This window comes from Ornithorhynchus anatinus, chromosome 1, assembly GCF_004115215.2.
Source record: "Ornithorhynchus anatinus isolate Pmale09 chromosome 1, mOrnAna1.pri.v4, whole genome shotgun sequence".
Taxonomy (NCBI): Eukaryota; Metazoa; Chordata; class Mammalia; order Monotremata; family Ornithorhynchidae; genus Ornithorhynchus; species Ornithorhynchus anatinus.
Genome location: NC_041728.1, coordinates 144381914 through 144398811, shown reverse-complemented (window position 1 = coordinate 144398811; position 16898 = coordinate 144381914). Strand labels below are relative to the sequence as shown.

Below are 16898 nucleotides of genomic sequence, written 5' to 3'. Positions count from 1 at the left end.
TTCCTATCACTGCTTTAAGCGTGAAGGACGAAAACTAATTGGCAGCTTCCTTGTTTCCCTACTTGACAGTGTTGCCAGGATCCTAGACACAGTCCTATTCTACTTTGTAAAATGATCAGCAACCAAAAGTTCCTGGATTTCCCGTGTGCTTTAGTTCAGAACACTCACTTCTTCACCCCCGGTGTCTGAAGAGTACTACTCCCTCAAATGGCCCGGGGCCAAAAAAAGCTACATGCCTGTGTTTTCACAGACAAAAATCAGCAACTTGGCAGAATATTCTCTCTGAGACGCTCATACAATCTTAACATCATCTTCAAACCCAGGGATAATTTTATGACATTGGAGTGGAAATTAGTAGAGAAGTCCAATAATGCCTAACTGTGCTTATTGTCTTCTCACAGTAGACCTGGACTCCAAAACAAACATTTTTCCCTCTCTCAAGTTCACTTAGCCAAAATACATATCTGAAAACTGTCACTTATTGTCTTCTCACAGTAGACCTGGACTCCAAAACAAACATTTTTCCCTCTCTCAAGTTCACTTAGCCAAAATACATATCTGAAAACTGTCAATACATTCAGGCACTGCTGCGATTAATGAGAAAATAATCAAATGGAAAATCACTTTGTAAAAAATGCAATCAAGAAGACCATAATGCTCTTTGGGAGACTGAGCTAACAGTGCGCATCAACCACTAGACTATGACAAATTCTACAGTGTGGTAATATGGTGTGTAAACTATGGTCTTAGATATATGATTGAGTAGCAACTGGCAGTTCCTCCTCCTTAAAGTTTCATTAGGATTGTCTATACTTAACATCAACGACAAGACATGATCATTTACACCAGAGATCCTGGAGGTCACTTTCTTCAAGACCTGGAACTCCTTTCTCACCACATCTGCCAGGCCTCTCATTCAAAGCCCTCCTAAAATCCCACTTCCTCCGACAAGCCTGCCTCTTATTTGTACCCTGAATCTTATCACCCCTCAGCCAACTCTTGTTTTATGCACCCCCTAGCACTTGGGTATATTTGATAGTTATTTCTGTTTGTCTCTGCCGTTAGGGCATAAGCTCCTTAAGAGCAGGGAATACAGTAGAAACAAAAGATGTATTCCCCCAAGCGCTTAATACAGGATGCTGTATTCACTAGGCACACAAAATAAATACCATTACTAATCTGGTATGGTATTATAGGATATACACATATGTACATGTATAAACTATGATGTTATGGATGAGAAGTGGAGGAAGGGTGGCATTTTTCGGGGCGGGGGGGAAGCATCCGTCTACGAAAGATAGAGGCATTATTCTATCAGAGCGATAATCCTTGCAAATAAACCGCTTCAACCACCACCCAGATATACATCTTCCTAAGCTTAATATCAAAACTGCAGCAAGAGGAAGTTACGGTAGCCTCTCAATTATGATAGTCTATGTACTTGGCAGCTTTGTCGGCACTCTCAGTTTTTTAAATATACAGAACAACGAAACACATAAAAGTAACAACTTATTTCTGGGACACTAAAGTAGCTTGGATGATCCTGCCCAAGTTTATTTTCTGTCACCAAGGGTATGAAAGCTCCCTAAAATTTACCATCATGTTGTGTTGTCAACTTGCCTTCGTGAAGGGTGAGTTTCCAATTTTCTCCATTCGCAGCCCGCTGTACATTTCTCAGGATGGGCCAGGAAGCGACTACGGAGAAGGCTGGAACACACATTACCAATCTGGATGAGGATTGGACTGGCCGCTCTTTTGAGGTTCACCTAAATGGGTTATGAGTCAGAGAGAAGTGGTCTGGGCCTGAAGAACAATTATAAATAAACTCTAAATACTAAAAAAATTAATTTTAAAGAGACTGGAATGGCAAGGAGGGGAAAATGATCCATTTCCATTTATCCTATATCTGTACCTGTAGCACTACAATATAAAAGACAATTTGAAAAAACCAACAGTAACTCTGGACCTTCCTGAAAGATAAGTTGCCACACTGGGAAAGTCTCAGTATTGGGCAAGTTTTGCTCTGAGTGGTTCAACTCACCTAAACATCCAACTAAGAGACCCTAAAGCAAGCCAAAATCCCACATCTCAGAAGCTTCCAAATCCAAAAATTTAATGAAATTGATTCAACTGGAAATGACTCCGTCATTAAATATTTAATGAACGTCATCACCTGCCGTAAAAACCTCTAATTAAAATTGAGTTTATTATTTTACAAAAAAAACCCTGTGAATTCAAACAGAGGACCAAAATCAAGTCGCTTCATGAACCTGATGGTGACTTAGAAGTTCCTTCTCATTCCCGAACCTCATCAAACAGTCCTTACATTTGTGAGGTAAGTCGGCCGCGTGCCTGAAATCCAGATGCGTCTTAAGATCTTCGATCTGACCCGTCGAATATTCACAGTATTGACATAAATAAATCCCCTCGGACAGATGCGAATTTAAATGCTTGCAGTACTCAAGCATACTTGAAAATCCTTTCCCACAGTCATCGCAAACGTGAGGGAAGATTTTCGTATGTTCGATAGCAACGTGCCTGTTGACGTTCGTATGCAGTCTACTTCGAAAACCACACACCTGACACACGAAAAAGTTCTTACATTTATCGAAAGTAATTTTGCTTAAAAGGCTGTACTGCCCCTGCTCCCCATTGTACTTATCGCTTAACTCTATTAATTTGCACGCGTGCTCGTTCACCACGTGGCTATGCAAATCTTCCGGGTCATTGGTTTCGTGTTCACAAAACTGACAGAGGTACTGTTCGTCACAGCTGTGCTCCTGGAAGTGCAGGTAGAGCTCACTGCTTGAAGAGAACTGCACATCACACTGCTCGCACCAATACAGGTGGTCACTAAAATGAGTATCCGCAATGTGCTGGCTGAGGTTTTCAAAGAGCACCGTTTTGTAATCGCAGTATTTGCAGATGTAGGGATCTTCCTCGTGCAGTTTGGCGTGCTCGATTAAGAGCACGTTGGTAGAGAAGCTCTCCTTGCATACTCGGCACACGTTGGAATCGGTTCGCTTGTGCTTCAGGATCAGGTGCTGCTTCAAGTCAGAGAAGTACTTGCTGTTAAACTCACAGAGTTCACATTTATAGAGGCCGCTGCTATTAGCTCTTAACAAGGGCCACTTCTGTTGGGCGGTGACATTCAGAGCCTGTCCCTTGTCGAGGACTTTACAAAACTTCGCAGGTGGTTCTTCATCAATCTGGTCCCGAAGACTTTCAGATGAAATGTTTTCGGGCTCCACGTCATAATCCTCGGAAACGGCGTGCACTTCCGCGGCGATTGGAACGTCTTCCGCGGTGTGCACTTCTATAGGGCTCTCCTCCGGGTTTGGGGGATGGACGGATTCTGGAGAATCGCATTCGTCATCGCAGATTTCAGTGTCGGGACCCGGTTTCTCTAGAACAGAAAAGAGCGAGGCATTTATGAGAATCACTACGGCGTTTCGCTTGGCGTTTTTCACACTTCAACAGCTGTGATGGTTTTCCAGACCTGTAGGAAAGGTGGTGTGGTCTAGTATTCTGAGCACGGGACTGGGAACTAGGTAGTTCTGATTTCTGTTCCTGGCTCGAATTCCCTCCGCGAATTTAGGCGAGTCGCTCGATAGCTCTGTGTCGGAATCGTCATCTGTTAAAAAAAGGAATACGAAAACCACTGTACCGGAGTCTCGTTTTACAGAGTTATTGCTGGCAATGCACCCTTTAAAGCGTGATAAGTATTGTGTTCAATAACCATCATTAGTGTGTTTTCGTTATGATTAATAACCACGATGAGAGATCAGGCTGAGCCAAAGGAAGAGAACTGGATGTACTTCTGCTTAGGACCCCTAACATTTTTGTCTGAAAGGGTGAGGGGGTCTCGAGGTAGCGATAGCTGCTCCTGATCCTAACAATAACCACGCCTACTCTTCAGATCCCAAGTTTGCGAGAACTGGTTTTGGGATTTTAGGGAGGTACCCCCCATTGCGGCTCCTGAGCCCGGGTGAGCTTCCACACCCCAGCCCGGGGCCCTGGAAGCTGAGGTGCAGCAGGGCGCAGCGGAGCGAGCACGGGCCCGGGAGTCAGAAGGTCATGGGTTCTAATCCCAGCTCTGCCACCTGTCCACTCTGTGGCCTTAGGCACGTCTCTGGGCTGCAATTACTTCATCCGTAAAATGGGGATTGAGGCTTGTGAGCCCCACGTGGGGCGGGAACTGTGTCCAACCCAATTTGCTTGTATTCCCCCGCCCCGGCGCATAGTACAGTGCCTAGCACGTAGTGAGTGATTAACAAATACCAGAGTTATTATTATTATTAGGTCCTGAGCCTAGCAGAGAACTAACTGGGCACTAATTACAGAGGACATGCCCTGGCTCGGCACTATAGGGCTGTAACTCTCTCATTTTCCCCTCCAGAGTGTGAACTTGCTGTTAGCAGGGAATGTGTCTGTTTCTTCTTATACTGCACTTCCCCAAGCGCTTAGTACAGTGCTCTGCACACAGTAAGCACTCAGTAAACATGACTGACTTAATGAATGAAGTTTCTGTAAGTAGGAGCTAAACAGATTTGGGAGTTATAGCAGTGAGTGAGGAAAGAACACTGCTAGAGACAGTGCGCCCCGTGTGGGACAGGGACTGTGTCTGACCTGATTAACTTGATTAACCCCAGCACTCAACAGTATTGGACTCATAGGAAGCACTTAATAAATGGAAAAAATAATTATTAATAACACCACCACTAATAATATGAGGGAAAGGCAAACGTCAGCAGGACCAAGCACAGGGAATCTAACAGACCTTGAAGCTGATTCTGCCATTAAGGCGCACACTTGCCCACCACATCCTTGTCTTAATGATTGTAAATGAGGGAATGAGAATCTGAGAAGTGCCAGTATCCTAATCATTGTACTCATTCTGCAGTGTCTCCTGATTCTCATACTCATGTGACTAAGATATGAGGAACTCTGTCGATTGCTGTATTTCCATGTCTTAAGGATATGAAAAATGGCTTTAAATGTAGTCGCCCGGGCTCTTACAACTATCCTTTTCCCAAACAGCATGGCCTAGTGGAGAGAAGATGGGCCTGGGAACCAGAAGGATCCAGTTTCTCTAATCCTGGGCCCATCACTGCCTGCTGTGTGACCCTGGGCAAGTCAGGACACTCCTCTGTGCCTCAGTTACCTCACTTGTAAAGTGGGGATGGAGACTGCGAGCCCCATGTGGGACATGGACTGTCCCCAACCTGATTATCTTGTATCTACCCCAGTGCTTAGAACAGTGCCTGGCACAAAGCCTTCAACAAATACCATAAAAATGAAGGAAATTGAACAATCTGCATGTACATATTTTTAGTACGGCATATTTTTTGTGGGTTCCAATGGCTCTTTGAAAAATACTCTGCAAATTACCGATCGGTTCATGAAAACTCTGGGTGTGCTTTTTTAATCTGCAGCTGTGAGTCCTCTTCATTTGGAATACTGCAATTGTCATAACAGAGCACTCCAAAAGAAGAGAAGCGATTCAGTTACCACCATGTGCAATCCAACATTTTATATACTGACCTTTGTTCTCAAAATATTTTAAGTCTGGATGTCGGATAGAACAGACACTGTAACAGTGATCAGAGAAAATGCCACTGAATCCATCTGCAATTTTGTTAATCCCTGCAGAATCTGAGTAGAAACAAAAAGAAAATCATGTAATCTAAACTTAAGGAATCAGCCTCTACATTTAACAATAGCTCTCCAGAGCCACCTCCTCCAAGAGGCTATCCCAGACTGAGAGCCCCCTTCCCTTTCCGTCTCCTCCCCCTCTATCCTGGGCTCTTCCCCCTTCCCCTCTCCTCAGCACTGTGCTCATTTGTATATATTATTTATTGCCCTATTTATTTTGTTAATGAGGTGTACATCCCCTTGATTCTATTTATCTTGATGATGTTGTCTTGTTTTTGTTTTGTTCTCTTTTGCTTTGCTGCCTGTCTCCCCCGTTTAGACTGTGAGCCCGTCACTGGGCAAGGATGGTCTCTAACTGTTGCCAAATTGTACATTCCAAGCGCTTAGTACAGTGCTCTGCACATAGTAAGCGCTCAGTAAATACTATTGAATGAATGAGCCATCAGATACCTTCGCTCAGACACCGGAGGCAAAAAAAGGAAGAAGGAGAGAATTCATGATCTATAATTAAGGCCATCTTTAATCTGATTTAAAGAATCACATAAATCCAACTTTCAAAAGACGTATTTAAATCTCTTCTTCCAGACTGTAAGCTCCTCGAGTACAGGTGATAGGTCCGTAAATTCCCTACTGTACTTTCTCTCAAGCACTCAGTACAGTCCTGATAAGGTGATATAAGGCTACTACCATTCTTCAAATCACAGTGGGGTGGCCAATCAGCCCTGGAGGTTTGCCTGCAAAATTCCTGCTAGAACCCTGAGATTGTCCTGCTTTAAAATCATCAGTGACTGCAGTAAGAGATTTAGCAGCCAGGATCAGACTTTGCCTAATAGTGCTAACAAATCTATCATGCCGTAGAGAAGCAGCGGGGCCTAGTGGAAAAGCACAGAGAACTAGGAGCCGCAGGAGCTGGGACTTAATCCTGGCTCCTCCGCTTTTTGTCTGTTGTGTGTCCTTGGGCAAGTCACTTTGCTTCTCTGGGCCTCGGTTACCTCATCTGTACAATGAGGGTTAAGACTGTGAGCCCAGTGTAGGACATGACTCTGTCCAACCTAATTATCTTGTATCTACCCCAGCACTTTGTACAGTGCTTGGCACATAATCGGCACTTAACAAATGACTTTTTTTTTTGAAGAAAAAAAGGATTGAAAGTTCTTTTAGCAAACAAAGATTCAAAACCCTTCAAACTGAAATGTCATGTACCAAAAACTGCCCATCTTTTCAAATGATGTTTGTTAATCCAAAAAAATAGATAATATAATTACAGGTGACCTGTTTTTATAGGAGTATTTACATTTAGAAGAAGAATTACAATTTACATTCAGAGGAACCATTTTAGGTTTCATTTGAACTCTGATAGGTTAATTTCCCAGCAAATGGTGCACAGCGTTCAGTTTATGGAAAAGTTACATTAATTTGAAAATTCAAATTAAGACGTTCTAAATATATATATGTACGTGTACATATATTACTGACCTGAATATCGAGATGGGTGCAAAGTCTTCCTTTTCCTTTTTTTAGGATGTTCATTCATATCTTTTCAATCTAAAAAATATTTAATGAATTTTTTTTATTACAACCAGCCATAAGTGATGTTCATTCATATCTTTTCGATCTAAAAACGTTTTACCAGCCATATGTAAAGTCCACCTAATTATGAAACCAAGGTATACAAAAAAATCTCACCGTTAAGCACATTTTCCAATACTGTGAGAAACTCACATACTGTGTATCAATTCCCAACATTAAAAGATGCAGCACGATCTAGTGGAGCGAGCAGGGGCTTGGAAAACAGAGGATCTGGATTCTAATCCCAGCTCTGCTGTGTTTGCTGTGTGACCTTGGACAAGTCACTTAACTCCTCTGGCCTCAGTTACCTCATCTGTAAAATGGGGAGTAAATCCTACTCCCTCCTACTAGCACTGTGAGCCCCATGTGAGACAGGGACTCTGTCTAATCTGAATAACTTTGTAGATACTCTTGTACTTAGAACAGTGCTTGGCACATAGAAAGTACTTATCAAGTACCTTTTTATTATTAGTATGATTAGTACTATTAAGATGAAGTACCAGTTTAAATTTGGATTTCAATATCTACTTTTAAGAAAATGTGTTTAAGGGGGACTACACACTTCTCCTGTCTAACTCAAGTTGGTTTCTTTAAAAGTTTTCAAATAAATTCCATTAGTTTTTAAGTTATTCTTACAGCTATAATTATAATCCATTATTCTGGAACCAATGTGGAAGCCTAACACATTACTAATCTTTAAATTGCTTGGAATGCTGCATTCTGTCCTCGAAAATGATTCTAACAAACTTATACCACCTCCTGAAAAGTATTACAATATGGCCCCCAAAAGCTGAGAAAGATGCACAGGTATATTACTGACTAGAGTGCATTTTTCAGCTTTGAACACTGAACATCACAGCTACATGTTGACCTATAATGCACTGTTAAAATGGCTTTGAAAAATTAAGATACCCATTGTAGTATCAATTAAACTTAGATTTGAGGTGAGGCCTGTTCCCTGGAGCCAGAAAAATGATGGTATACACTATAAATAAGCCAAAACTCACTTCTCATGCTCATTACCCAGTGGGGAAAGAAAGTACTTTATGAAAAGATACAATGCATTTGTTTTCAAGTGACCAGACTTTTCATAAAACTGATTCAAAAATGCATGTCAATTCTATTAACGAACATGGAAGGAGTGACAGACGATCCATGTCACAAATGTCCTAAATCCACAGAGGTTAACTGGGGCGTAATTTTTTTTTTATCCCAATTAAGACCATTTCAGTAGTGACAAGGTTTAAAAAACATATATTTGTTTTCCTTTTTAGGTTTTAATCCTAGTTTTGAGGAATGAGTAGGGCATGCCAATAGGATTTCTTGGTAAAAACAATATTCCTTGCTCTACCGACTCTGTTATATCGTATTCTACCAAGCGCTTAGTCGGTGCTCTGCACACGGTAAACGCGCAAATGCAACTTATTGATTAGTGGAAATACAAAGTTGCTCAAAGTTATTTGCTGCAATTGCCCATTGATATATAATAAGCACTTACAGTGTGTAGAACTTGGAAGGGATACAATACAAGGGAGTTGGCAGACACAATCCCTGCCCTCTAGGAGTTTGCCAACCTAATAGGGGAGACGGGCTTTAAATTGCACATAGATTATAGAGCTGTGGTGGTGGGGGTGAGTATCAAAGTGCTTAGGGACTATGAGCCCTAATAATAATATTGGTATTTGTTAAGGGCTTACTATGTGCAGAGCACTGTTCTAAGCGCTGAGGTAGACACAGGGTAATAATCAGGCTGTCCCTCGTGAGGCTCACAGTCTTAATTCCCATTTTCCAGATGAAGTAACTGAGGCACAGAGAAGTTAAGGGACTTGCCCACAGTCACACAGCTGACAAAGTGGCAGGCCCTAAGCAATGCATAAGGGAGGGAGGTTAAGGTAGAGAGACGGGAGGTTAGGAAAGGCTGTTAGAGAAGCCTTCTTGGAAGAGATGTGCTTTCAGCCAAATTTTAAAAATGAGAAGATATGAGGTGAGTAGGGAGTTCCAGATAGGAAGGAGAGGGTGAGAAAGCGGTCAACACAGAGAGAGAGGGAGAGATGAGATGGAGGCACTGCTAGTAGGGTGGTGATAGAGGAGTGAGGTGTGCGCCCTGGGTTGAAGTGGGAGAGGAGCAAGGCTGGGTAAGGAGGAAGAGAGTTTGACTGCGCGCCTCCAAGCCGCAGGTGCCTTCAAGGAAGGAGTCTGCTGAAGAGATGGATGGGCAAACATTGGAAGGTTTTGAGGAGTGGGGAAGCTGGGAAATCCCATTTCATCATCCAGATAAAGTACGAGGCCTAGCAGGACACTGGTCCAATTACAATTCCAAGTGCAAGTCCTGAGGGCGCTGTTATCTTAACCATTGGTGGGTCAGATCAACGCTCATCCTCATGGTAAGAGTCAGAAACGGTGCACTGCCGTATTTTCACAGACCAATCAAGCTGAACGCTTACTATGTGCAGAGCACTGTACTGAATGCTTGCCAAGAGTACAGCCGACTTAGCAGAGGCGTTCCCCGCCCGTAATAAGTTTACAGTCTAGAGAACCAAGTCTGTCAGAGATTCTCTCTCCAAGAGCCATCCCGTCATGGATGCAGTCTCACCCCGGCGTAGAAACAAAGGACACTCCACTGCTATCAGGAGACAGACCTCTCTGAAGCTTCCTGCCATTAAACCCTTTATATTCATAAATGAAAGTAAAATCGAAAACGCCTCAAAATTCAACTTACATAGGGTAGGAGAGTGAGGGATAACAGTAGAAGAATGCTGCTGTTCAACTTCCGTCGGTGAGAGAAACACCTGTAAGTAAAACAGAGCAAGTCACCCTCGGCACCAATCCTCACTGAGTACTCCCCCATCAAGTAATACAATACCAAAGACGACTAATCGTCAGATGAGAAGAAGCCCTGCGATGGGCCTCACTTCTAAAAACAAATGACCACATAATGATAATCAGATTTCCTAAAAAAAAATCTGATCAACCAGAGATAGAAAATTAATTCAAACATGTATAAATGACTAATAAATTTTCCTGCATTCTAATGCCAATATGCCCTAGCATACTTTCCTACAGATTGTCAGTGACCTTGCAGAAAAAAATTAATGTTCTCAAATGATGTAAAAATCCATTTTAGATTAAGGTAAACGTTTAAAAATGCCAAGGTTTTCTTCTTCATTAATTTTCCCATTCATCTCTGCTCTCATACTGATAGCCAGGTGAATAGCCACTTTGGCCCTGCCACTAAATGCAACCAGTTGCGGCCCCAGAGGAGTGTATTAAGTCCAACAGATAAATCTTACTAACGATGAAGGGCTTAGATCACTTTGACTCCACCAACTATTTCTGACTCCCTGGGTCGCGATTTAGGTTGCGGAAGCTGAATCTGGCAAACCGATGGGGAAACGATGCAGCACACTTACGCTCCGAAGAAGTAAAAGATACCACTTATCACCCTATCGCTCGGGACCGGACAGAGATTTCCATTATTTTGGGTCGGCCTGGGTTACATCTCTCTCACCGCTGCTTCGCTGTAACAGAAGGAAATAAGAGAAACATTGTTCATTCGTTCGACCGTATTTCCTGACCAGTTCCTGTGAGCCAAGCACTGTACTAGGCGCTTGGGAGAGTACTGTATAATGACAGACAGACACATCCCCTGCCCATAACACGCTTATCTGGCTAAGTCTGGCCACTACGGGGGAAAATGAATCTGTGGGGAGGGTCAGATTCAAAACCCGCCCCAAGATACGGATGAGTAAAAATGGAACGACGGCCATCCTTCAATACATCACTCGATCAAAAAACACCTCGGGTAAATTAGAAAATTGTGAAGTTCTGAGTTTAGTTCACGGATCTTAATTTTTAGTGACAGGCTTGGAAGGTTTCAGGATCTCCCGGGAGACATTTATACAGTCTTCTACGGGCAGTATACGAGGTAGCGTATTTTGAGAGGTCTTTAATAGGAAAAGAAAAGTCCACCGAAACATGTCGAGGCCAGACCTTACTACCCCAGAGGAACCTGACGTGCCAATCTCCAACAGGAAGGAGATACCGGCCGATAGGGGGGATCAGACTCAGAGGCCCAAGCGGAGCCACGGTGCCCTCGGATCGGTCCCGAGAGGTCAAAGCTTTGAGGGCAGCTGTAGTTAGCTCAGCCAAGCCCCTCCTTTAACTTGAAAGAGACCAGAAACAGAGCCTAGGTGTCCGCTCCACTTTTGTTTCCTGCTGGCCCCCGGCCCAGCCCCGGCACCCACAGGATTCCTGGTGCTCTTACCGGGCTCTCACCGGCTAGCCCAAGAGCTCGGTGACAACGAACCGTACGTCTTCCTCACCCTCTGTCTTCCCAGGCGGCGGCCGGGGCACACACCAGATACGCCGAACCACGGCGGCGTCTGCGTAGAGCCGGCGATGCCGCGGTCGCCGAGCCGCTCCCCGGCCCTCAGCCACCAGCCACGGGTGCTGCCGACTGCCACCCGACGGCAGCCACTCCGGTTCACGGGGATCACCTCTGGGCCGGTGCCAGTGCAACAGCGGAAGGGTAAGAACCCTCTTTTTCGGTTCCCTCTTTCCTCCCCTTTTAGCCCCACCCCTCCCTTCCCTAAAACTCTGTCACCTCAAGAACCCACCCTGCACTCAAAATGAAGAGCCGGCACTCCTATCCTATCTCCGATAGAAGGTGAGGCTGACTTCCGCACAAGCTGAAAACTTGGGGTGAAGCCTTCCCGGGTGGTAACTTGGCTCTAACCAACACTAAAATGGCCATTTCGGCGTTGCCCAGGGTCAGGCCCACCCCTCCACAATGTAAGGCGAGGTATACAGTGGGCAAGTCACTTCACTTCTCGGTGCCTCAGTGACCTCATCTGTAAAATGGGGATGAAGACTGTGAGCCTCCCTTGGGACAACCTGATGACCCTGTATCTATCCCAGGGCTTAGAACAGCGCTCTGCACATAGTAAGCGCTTAAATACCAATGTTATTATTATTATTATACAGCTGCCCAGGAGCCCACCGTAAATATGAAACTTCCTGCCAGTGCAAGAGCGACTCACACCACTTGGTGATTCTCTTACCTGAAATCACCAACCTGGGGGTGTTAGGGGTGCTGAGGAGGATTTCCAGGGGAATGAAACTCTACGACCCCTCCCAAACCACACCTGCTAAATCCACAGGTTATATGACTGCTCGGAGTGCCCCGTCCAAGGGCCGGTCAAAACTTGGTGCCACACCCACAACTGAAATGCACCAGTGAGTTCACACGCGGCTCGTTCTTTCTCCCGCTTCGCAGAAACGGGTGCACTTTTCCCATCCCGTTGGCCTACTACCACTATTTCTGAATTCTGTCTGCCCTGTGCCCCCCGAATTTAGGTCCCCGAGCGTTCGAGGAGGAGGAAGAGTTAAGACATCGTCTGGGGCTCTGCAGTTAGGAAGCAGGGCAAGGGCAGGAGGCACTACCGGTGTTTCTGGCTCAGCGGAGCCCTCAAGCAACCCAAACCCACGGGAGTCCAAACGGGCCCGGGATCGGGGGTCCGGGTTCTAACCCCCCATTCTGCCAAACTGTCGGCTGGGCGATCTCGGCCCAGTCGCTTCACTTCTATGAGCCTCACTTCCCTCATCTGTAAAATCAACCCCTGGGATCTGTTCAGCGCTCACTGTGCGCGGAGCACCGTACTAAGCGCTCGGAAGGGTACACCGCAACCGAGTCAGTCCTCTGCCTCCAACGACCTAATAACCGTTCTCCCCCGCTCTTACGCTGAGCTCCACGAGGCGGGGGTCTGTGCAGGACCTAGTGGCAAGAGCCCGGGATCGGGAGTCAGAGGACCTGGGTTCTGATCCCAGCTCGGCCCACCTGTCTGTTGTGTGACCCTGGGCAAGTCACTTCGCTTCCCTGGGCCTCAGTTACCTCATCTGTAAAATGGGGATGAAGACCGTGAGCCCCATGTGCGACAACCTGATTACCTTGCATCGACCCCAGGGCTTAGAACAGTCCTTGGCACACAGTAAGCGCTTAACTGATATTATTATTATCTGGTATCTACCACCGGCTTTAGTGTAAAAACTCGTTATGGGTAGGGAACGCGTCTGCTGATTCTGTTGTACTGTTCTCCCCCAAGCGCTCAGTACAGTGCTCTGTACATAGTAAACCCCCATCAGATCCGACCGATGGACGGAGAAGCTGCATGGTTTAGTGGAAAGCGCACGGGCCCGGGAGTCAGAGGACATGGGTTCTAATCCCGGCTCTGCCACTCGTTTTATGTGTCACCTTGGGCGAGCCACTTCACTTTTCTGTGCCTCAGTTACCTCATCTGTAAAATGGGGATTAGGACTGGGAGCCCCACGTGGGACAGCCCAAATTCCTACCTTCTACTCAGCGCTCAGAACAGTGCTTGGCACATAGTAAGCGCTTAATAATAATAATAAAATGATGATGATGGTATTTGTTAAGCGCTGACCATGTGCCAGGCACCATACTAAGCGCCGGGGTGGATACAAGCAAATCGGGTTGGACGTAGTCCCCGTCCCTCGTAGGGCTCCCAGTCTTAATCCTCATTTTCCAGATGAGGTAACTGAGGCCCAGAGAAGTGAAGTGACTTCCCTAGGGTCATAGAGCAGACATGCGGAGGAGTCTGGACTAGAGCCCGTGACCTTCTGACTCCCAGGCCCGTGCCATCGATACCACAGATACCTTAATTATTATTATGATCGATTTGGAGGAAATGCTTAACGAGCACCCCAGGCACTCTTAGGTGTGTGACCCATCCAACTGCTGGGTCTTGGCCGAGGGAGGCGGTTAGCAAGGTGGAACAGCCCGGGCTTGGGAGTCAGAGGATGTGGGTTCTAATCCCAGTTTGGCCATTTGTCTGTGTGACCTTGGGCAAGTCGCTTCACTTCTCTGGGCCTCGGTCATCTCATCTGGAAAATGGGGGTGAAGATTGCGGGCCCCGTGTGGGGCAACCCGACCACTTTATACCTCCCCCAGCGCTTGCAAGAGGGCTTGACACATAGTAAGTGCTTTGGAAATCCTGTAATTATTATCAATCATTATAAGGGCAGGGGGGGAGAGAGAGAAAGCCGGGGGTAGGGGGGAGACCCCCAACCTAACAGCAGGGCTCAGCTGCTTGTCAGCTGGGTGCCTTTGGGCGAGTCACTTCACTTCTCTGTGCCTCAGTTACCTCATCTGTAAAACGGGGATGAAGACCGAGAGACCCCACGTGGGACAACCTGTAACCTCCCCAGCGCTCAGAACAGTGCTTGGCCCATAGTAAGCGCTTACCAAATGCCATCATTATTATTATTATTATTAAGAGCCCGGGCTTGGGGGTCAGAGGGAGTGGGTTCTGATTCCACCTCCGCCACTGGCCAGCTGTGTGACCTTGGGCCAGCCACTTCACTTCTGTGGGCCTCAGTCACCTCATCTGTAAAACGGGGGTGACGACTGCGAGCCCCGCGTGGGGTGACCCGACTACTCTGTACCTATCCCAGCGCTTGCAAGAGTGCTTGGCACATAGTGAGCGCTTCAGAAATCCTCTTTTAACAATCATTATAAGGGCAGGGGGAGAGAGAGTGCTGGGCCCCCGGCCGGCCTCCACCAAGAGAAAGCCAGAGAGAAAGAGGGGACCCCCCAACCTAACAGGGGGGCTCCGCCGCTTGTCAGCTGCGTGACTTTGGGCGAGTCACTTCACTTCTCTGGGCCTCAGTGACCTCATCTGAAAATGGGGATGAAGACTGTGAGCCTCACGTGGGGCAACCTGATTATCCTGTTATCTCCTCCAACGCTTAGAACAATGCTCTGCACATAGTAACCACTTAACAAATACCAACATTATTATTATTACCAAATGCCATCAATCTTGGGCCAACCCAACGGCTCTGTATCGGCTCCAGCGCTCAGAACAGTGCTTGGCATATAGTAAGCGCTTACCAATTGCCATCATTATTACCACTAAATGACAACATTACTGGGGCAACCCGACGGCTCCGTATCCTCCCCAGTGCTTAGAACAGTGCTCCGCACATAGTAAGCGCTTAACGGATACCAACATTATTATTATTTCCAAATGCCACCATTATTGGGCCAACCCGACGGCTGTGGATGGGCCCCAGCGCTGAGCACAGTAGGCGCTTAGCAGATGGCATGGTTATGATTGAGCACAGCGCTGTGCGCAGAGTAGACGCTTAGCAGAGGGCATGGTTAGGAGTGAGCGGAGCGCTTAGCAGATGGCATGGTATAATAATGTTAATAATGTTGGTATTTGTTAAGCGCTTACTCTGTGCAGAGCACTGTGGTAAGCGCTGGGGTAGATCCAGGGTCATCAGGTTGTCCCAGGTGAGGCTCACAGTTAATCCCCATTTTCCAGATGAGGGAACTGAGGCCCAGAGAAGTGAAGTGACTTGCCCACAGTCACCCGGCTGCCAAGTGGCCGAGCCGGGAGTCGAACCCATGACCTCTGACTCCGAAGCCCAAGCTCTTTCCACTGAGCCACGCTGCTTCTCTGGTTAGGAGTGAGCACAGCGCTGTGCGCACAGTAGGCGCTTAGCAGAGGGCACGGTTATTCATTCAATAGTATTTATTGAGCGCTTACTCTGTGCGGAGCACCGTACCAAGCGCTTGGAATGAACAAGTCGGCACCAGATAGAGACAGTCCCTGCCCTCTGACGGGCTTACGGTCTAATCGGGGGAGACGGGCAGAGGAGAACCATGGGTAGGATGGAGCAGAGCGTTGTGCGCAGAGTAGACGCTCAGCAGAGGGCACGGTTAGGATGAGGAGGAGGGGCCCGGGGTGGGGGGGGCGAGAGGCGGCGGGTGCCCCTCCGGCAGGGCCGCGCCCGTTGCCCTCCGGGTCACCTTGGGCCTCGCCCCGCCCCCCCTTCCCCCCCGCGCAGCGGTGGGCGCCGAAGCCGAGTACCTGGGCCCGGGGGGGCCTAGAGACGGACGTCGGGAGGCGGGGTCGGTCGGTGTCGAGGCCCCCGCCCGGGACCCAGCCGCTCCGCCGCCGGGCGCCGCACGCTTCTCCCCGATGGAAGGACGAGGGGGCCTCGGCCGCCGAAACCCACCCGACCCGGCCCGACCCGACCCGACCCGACCCGACCCGACCGACAGACGGAGCGAGCGGCGGCCGGTCCTGCGGCCTAAGGGGCCCCGCGCTCCCACCCCGCACACTGCGCCTGCGCACAACACGCCCCCGCCCCCCCCCCCCGGGAGAAGCGCCGGGAGCCTCGCGCCCCCTGCCGGCCGCGCCGCCGCCCTGACGCTCTGAGGAGGGGCTGCGCGGGGGAGGGGGGGTAGAAGGGGCGGGGCCAAACCGCCGCCGCCCAATCCGGCCCCGCGCGGGGGCGGCGGGGTGGGGGGAGAGGGAAAGGGGGCGGTAGCCTCGCGCCCCCTGCCGGCGCCGCCGCCGCACTGACGCTCTGAGGAGGGGTTGTGGGGGGGGGGGGGGGTAAAAGGGGCGGGGCCAAAGCTCCGTCGGACAATCCGGCCCCGCGCGGGGGGGGGGGAGCGGGAGGGGGAAGAGGGAAAGGGGGCGGTAGCCTCGCGCCCCCTGCCGGCGCCGCCGCCGCACTGACGCTCTTAGGAGGGGCTGTGTGGACTTAAAAGGGGCGTGGCCTGGAGGGGGCGGGGCCAAAGCGCCGCCGGCCAATCCGGCCCCGCGCGGGAGGCGGGGGCGGGGGGGAGGGGAGACAGAATG

The 16898-nt window shown here is 48.2% G+C and overlaps 2 protein-coding genes across 6 annotated transcripts; one reads left to right on the top strand and one right to left on the bottom strand.

Moving 5' to 3' along the window:
• Nucleotides 1-1533: 1533 nt before the first annotated feature.
• On the bottom strand, nucleotides 1534-16263 carry ZNF639 (zinc finger protein 639). Of its 5 annotated transcripts, XM_029046413.2 has the most exons (8): nucleotides 16119-16263; nucleotides 10635-10742; nucleotides 9944-10013; nucleotides 7132-7200; nucleotides 5545-5655; nucleotides 3500-3634; nucleotides 2327-3406; nucleotides 1534-1766 (listed from the first exon to the last, which is right to left on the bottom strand). In XM_029046413.2, the coding sequence occupies exons 4-8, from the start codon at nucleotides 7187-7189 to the stop codon at nucleotides 1720-1722; spliced, it is 1431 nt and encodes a 476-aa protein (XP_028902246.1). In that variant the 5' UTR covers nucleotides 7190-7200; nucleotides 9944-10013; nucleotides 10635-10742; nucleotides 16119-16263; the 3' UTR covers nucleotides 1534-1719. The 5 variants fall into 5 exon arrangements, with proteins under 5 accessions (XP_028902246.1, XP_028921424.1, XP_007662585.1 ...); XM_029065591.2 differs by having other exon boundaries at nucleotides 1534-3406; nucleotides 16119-16262; XM_007664395.4 differs by lacking the exon at nucleotides 16119-16263 and adding an exon at nucleotides 11489-11688 and having other exon boundaries at nucleotides 1534-3406.
• LOC114811171 (formin-like protein 5) lies at nucleotides 11200-16469 on the top strand. The gene is made up of 4 exons (XM_029062821.1): nucleotides 11200-11335; nucleotides 11456-11752; nucleotides 12384-12459; nucleotides 16031-16469. The coding sequence occupies exons 1-4, from the start codon at nucleotides 11200-11202 to the stop codon at nucleotides 16467-16469; spliced, it is 948 nt and encodes a 315-aa protein (XP_028918654.1).
• Nucleotides 16470-16898: the final 429 nt, after the last annotated feature.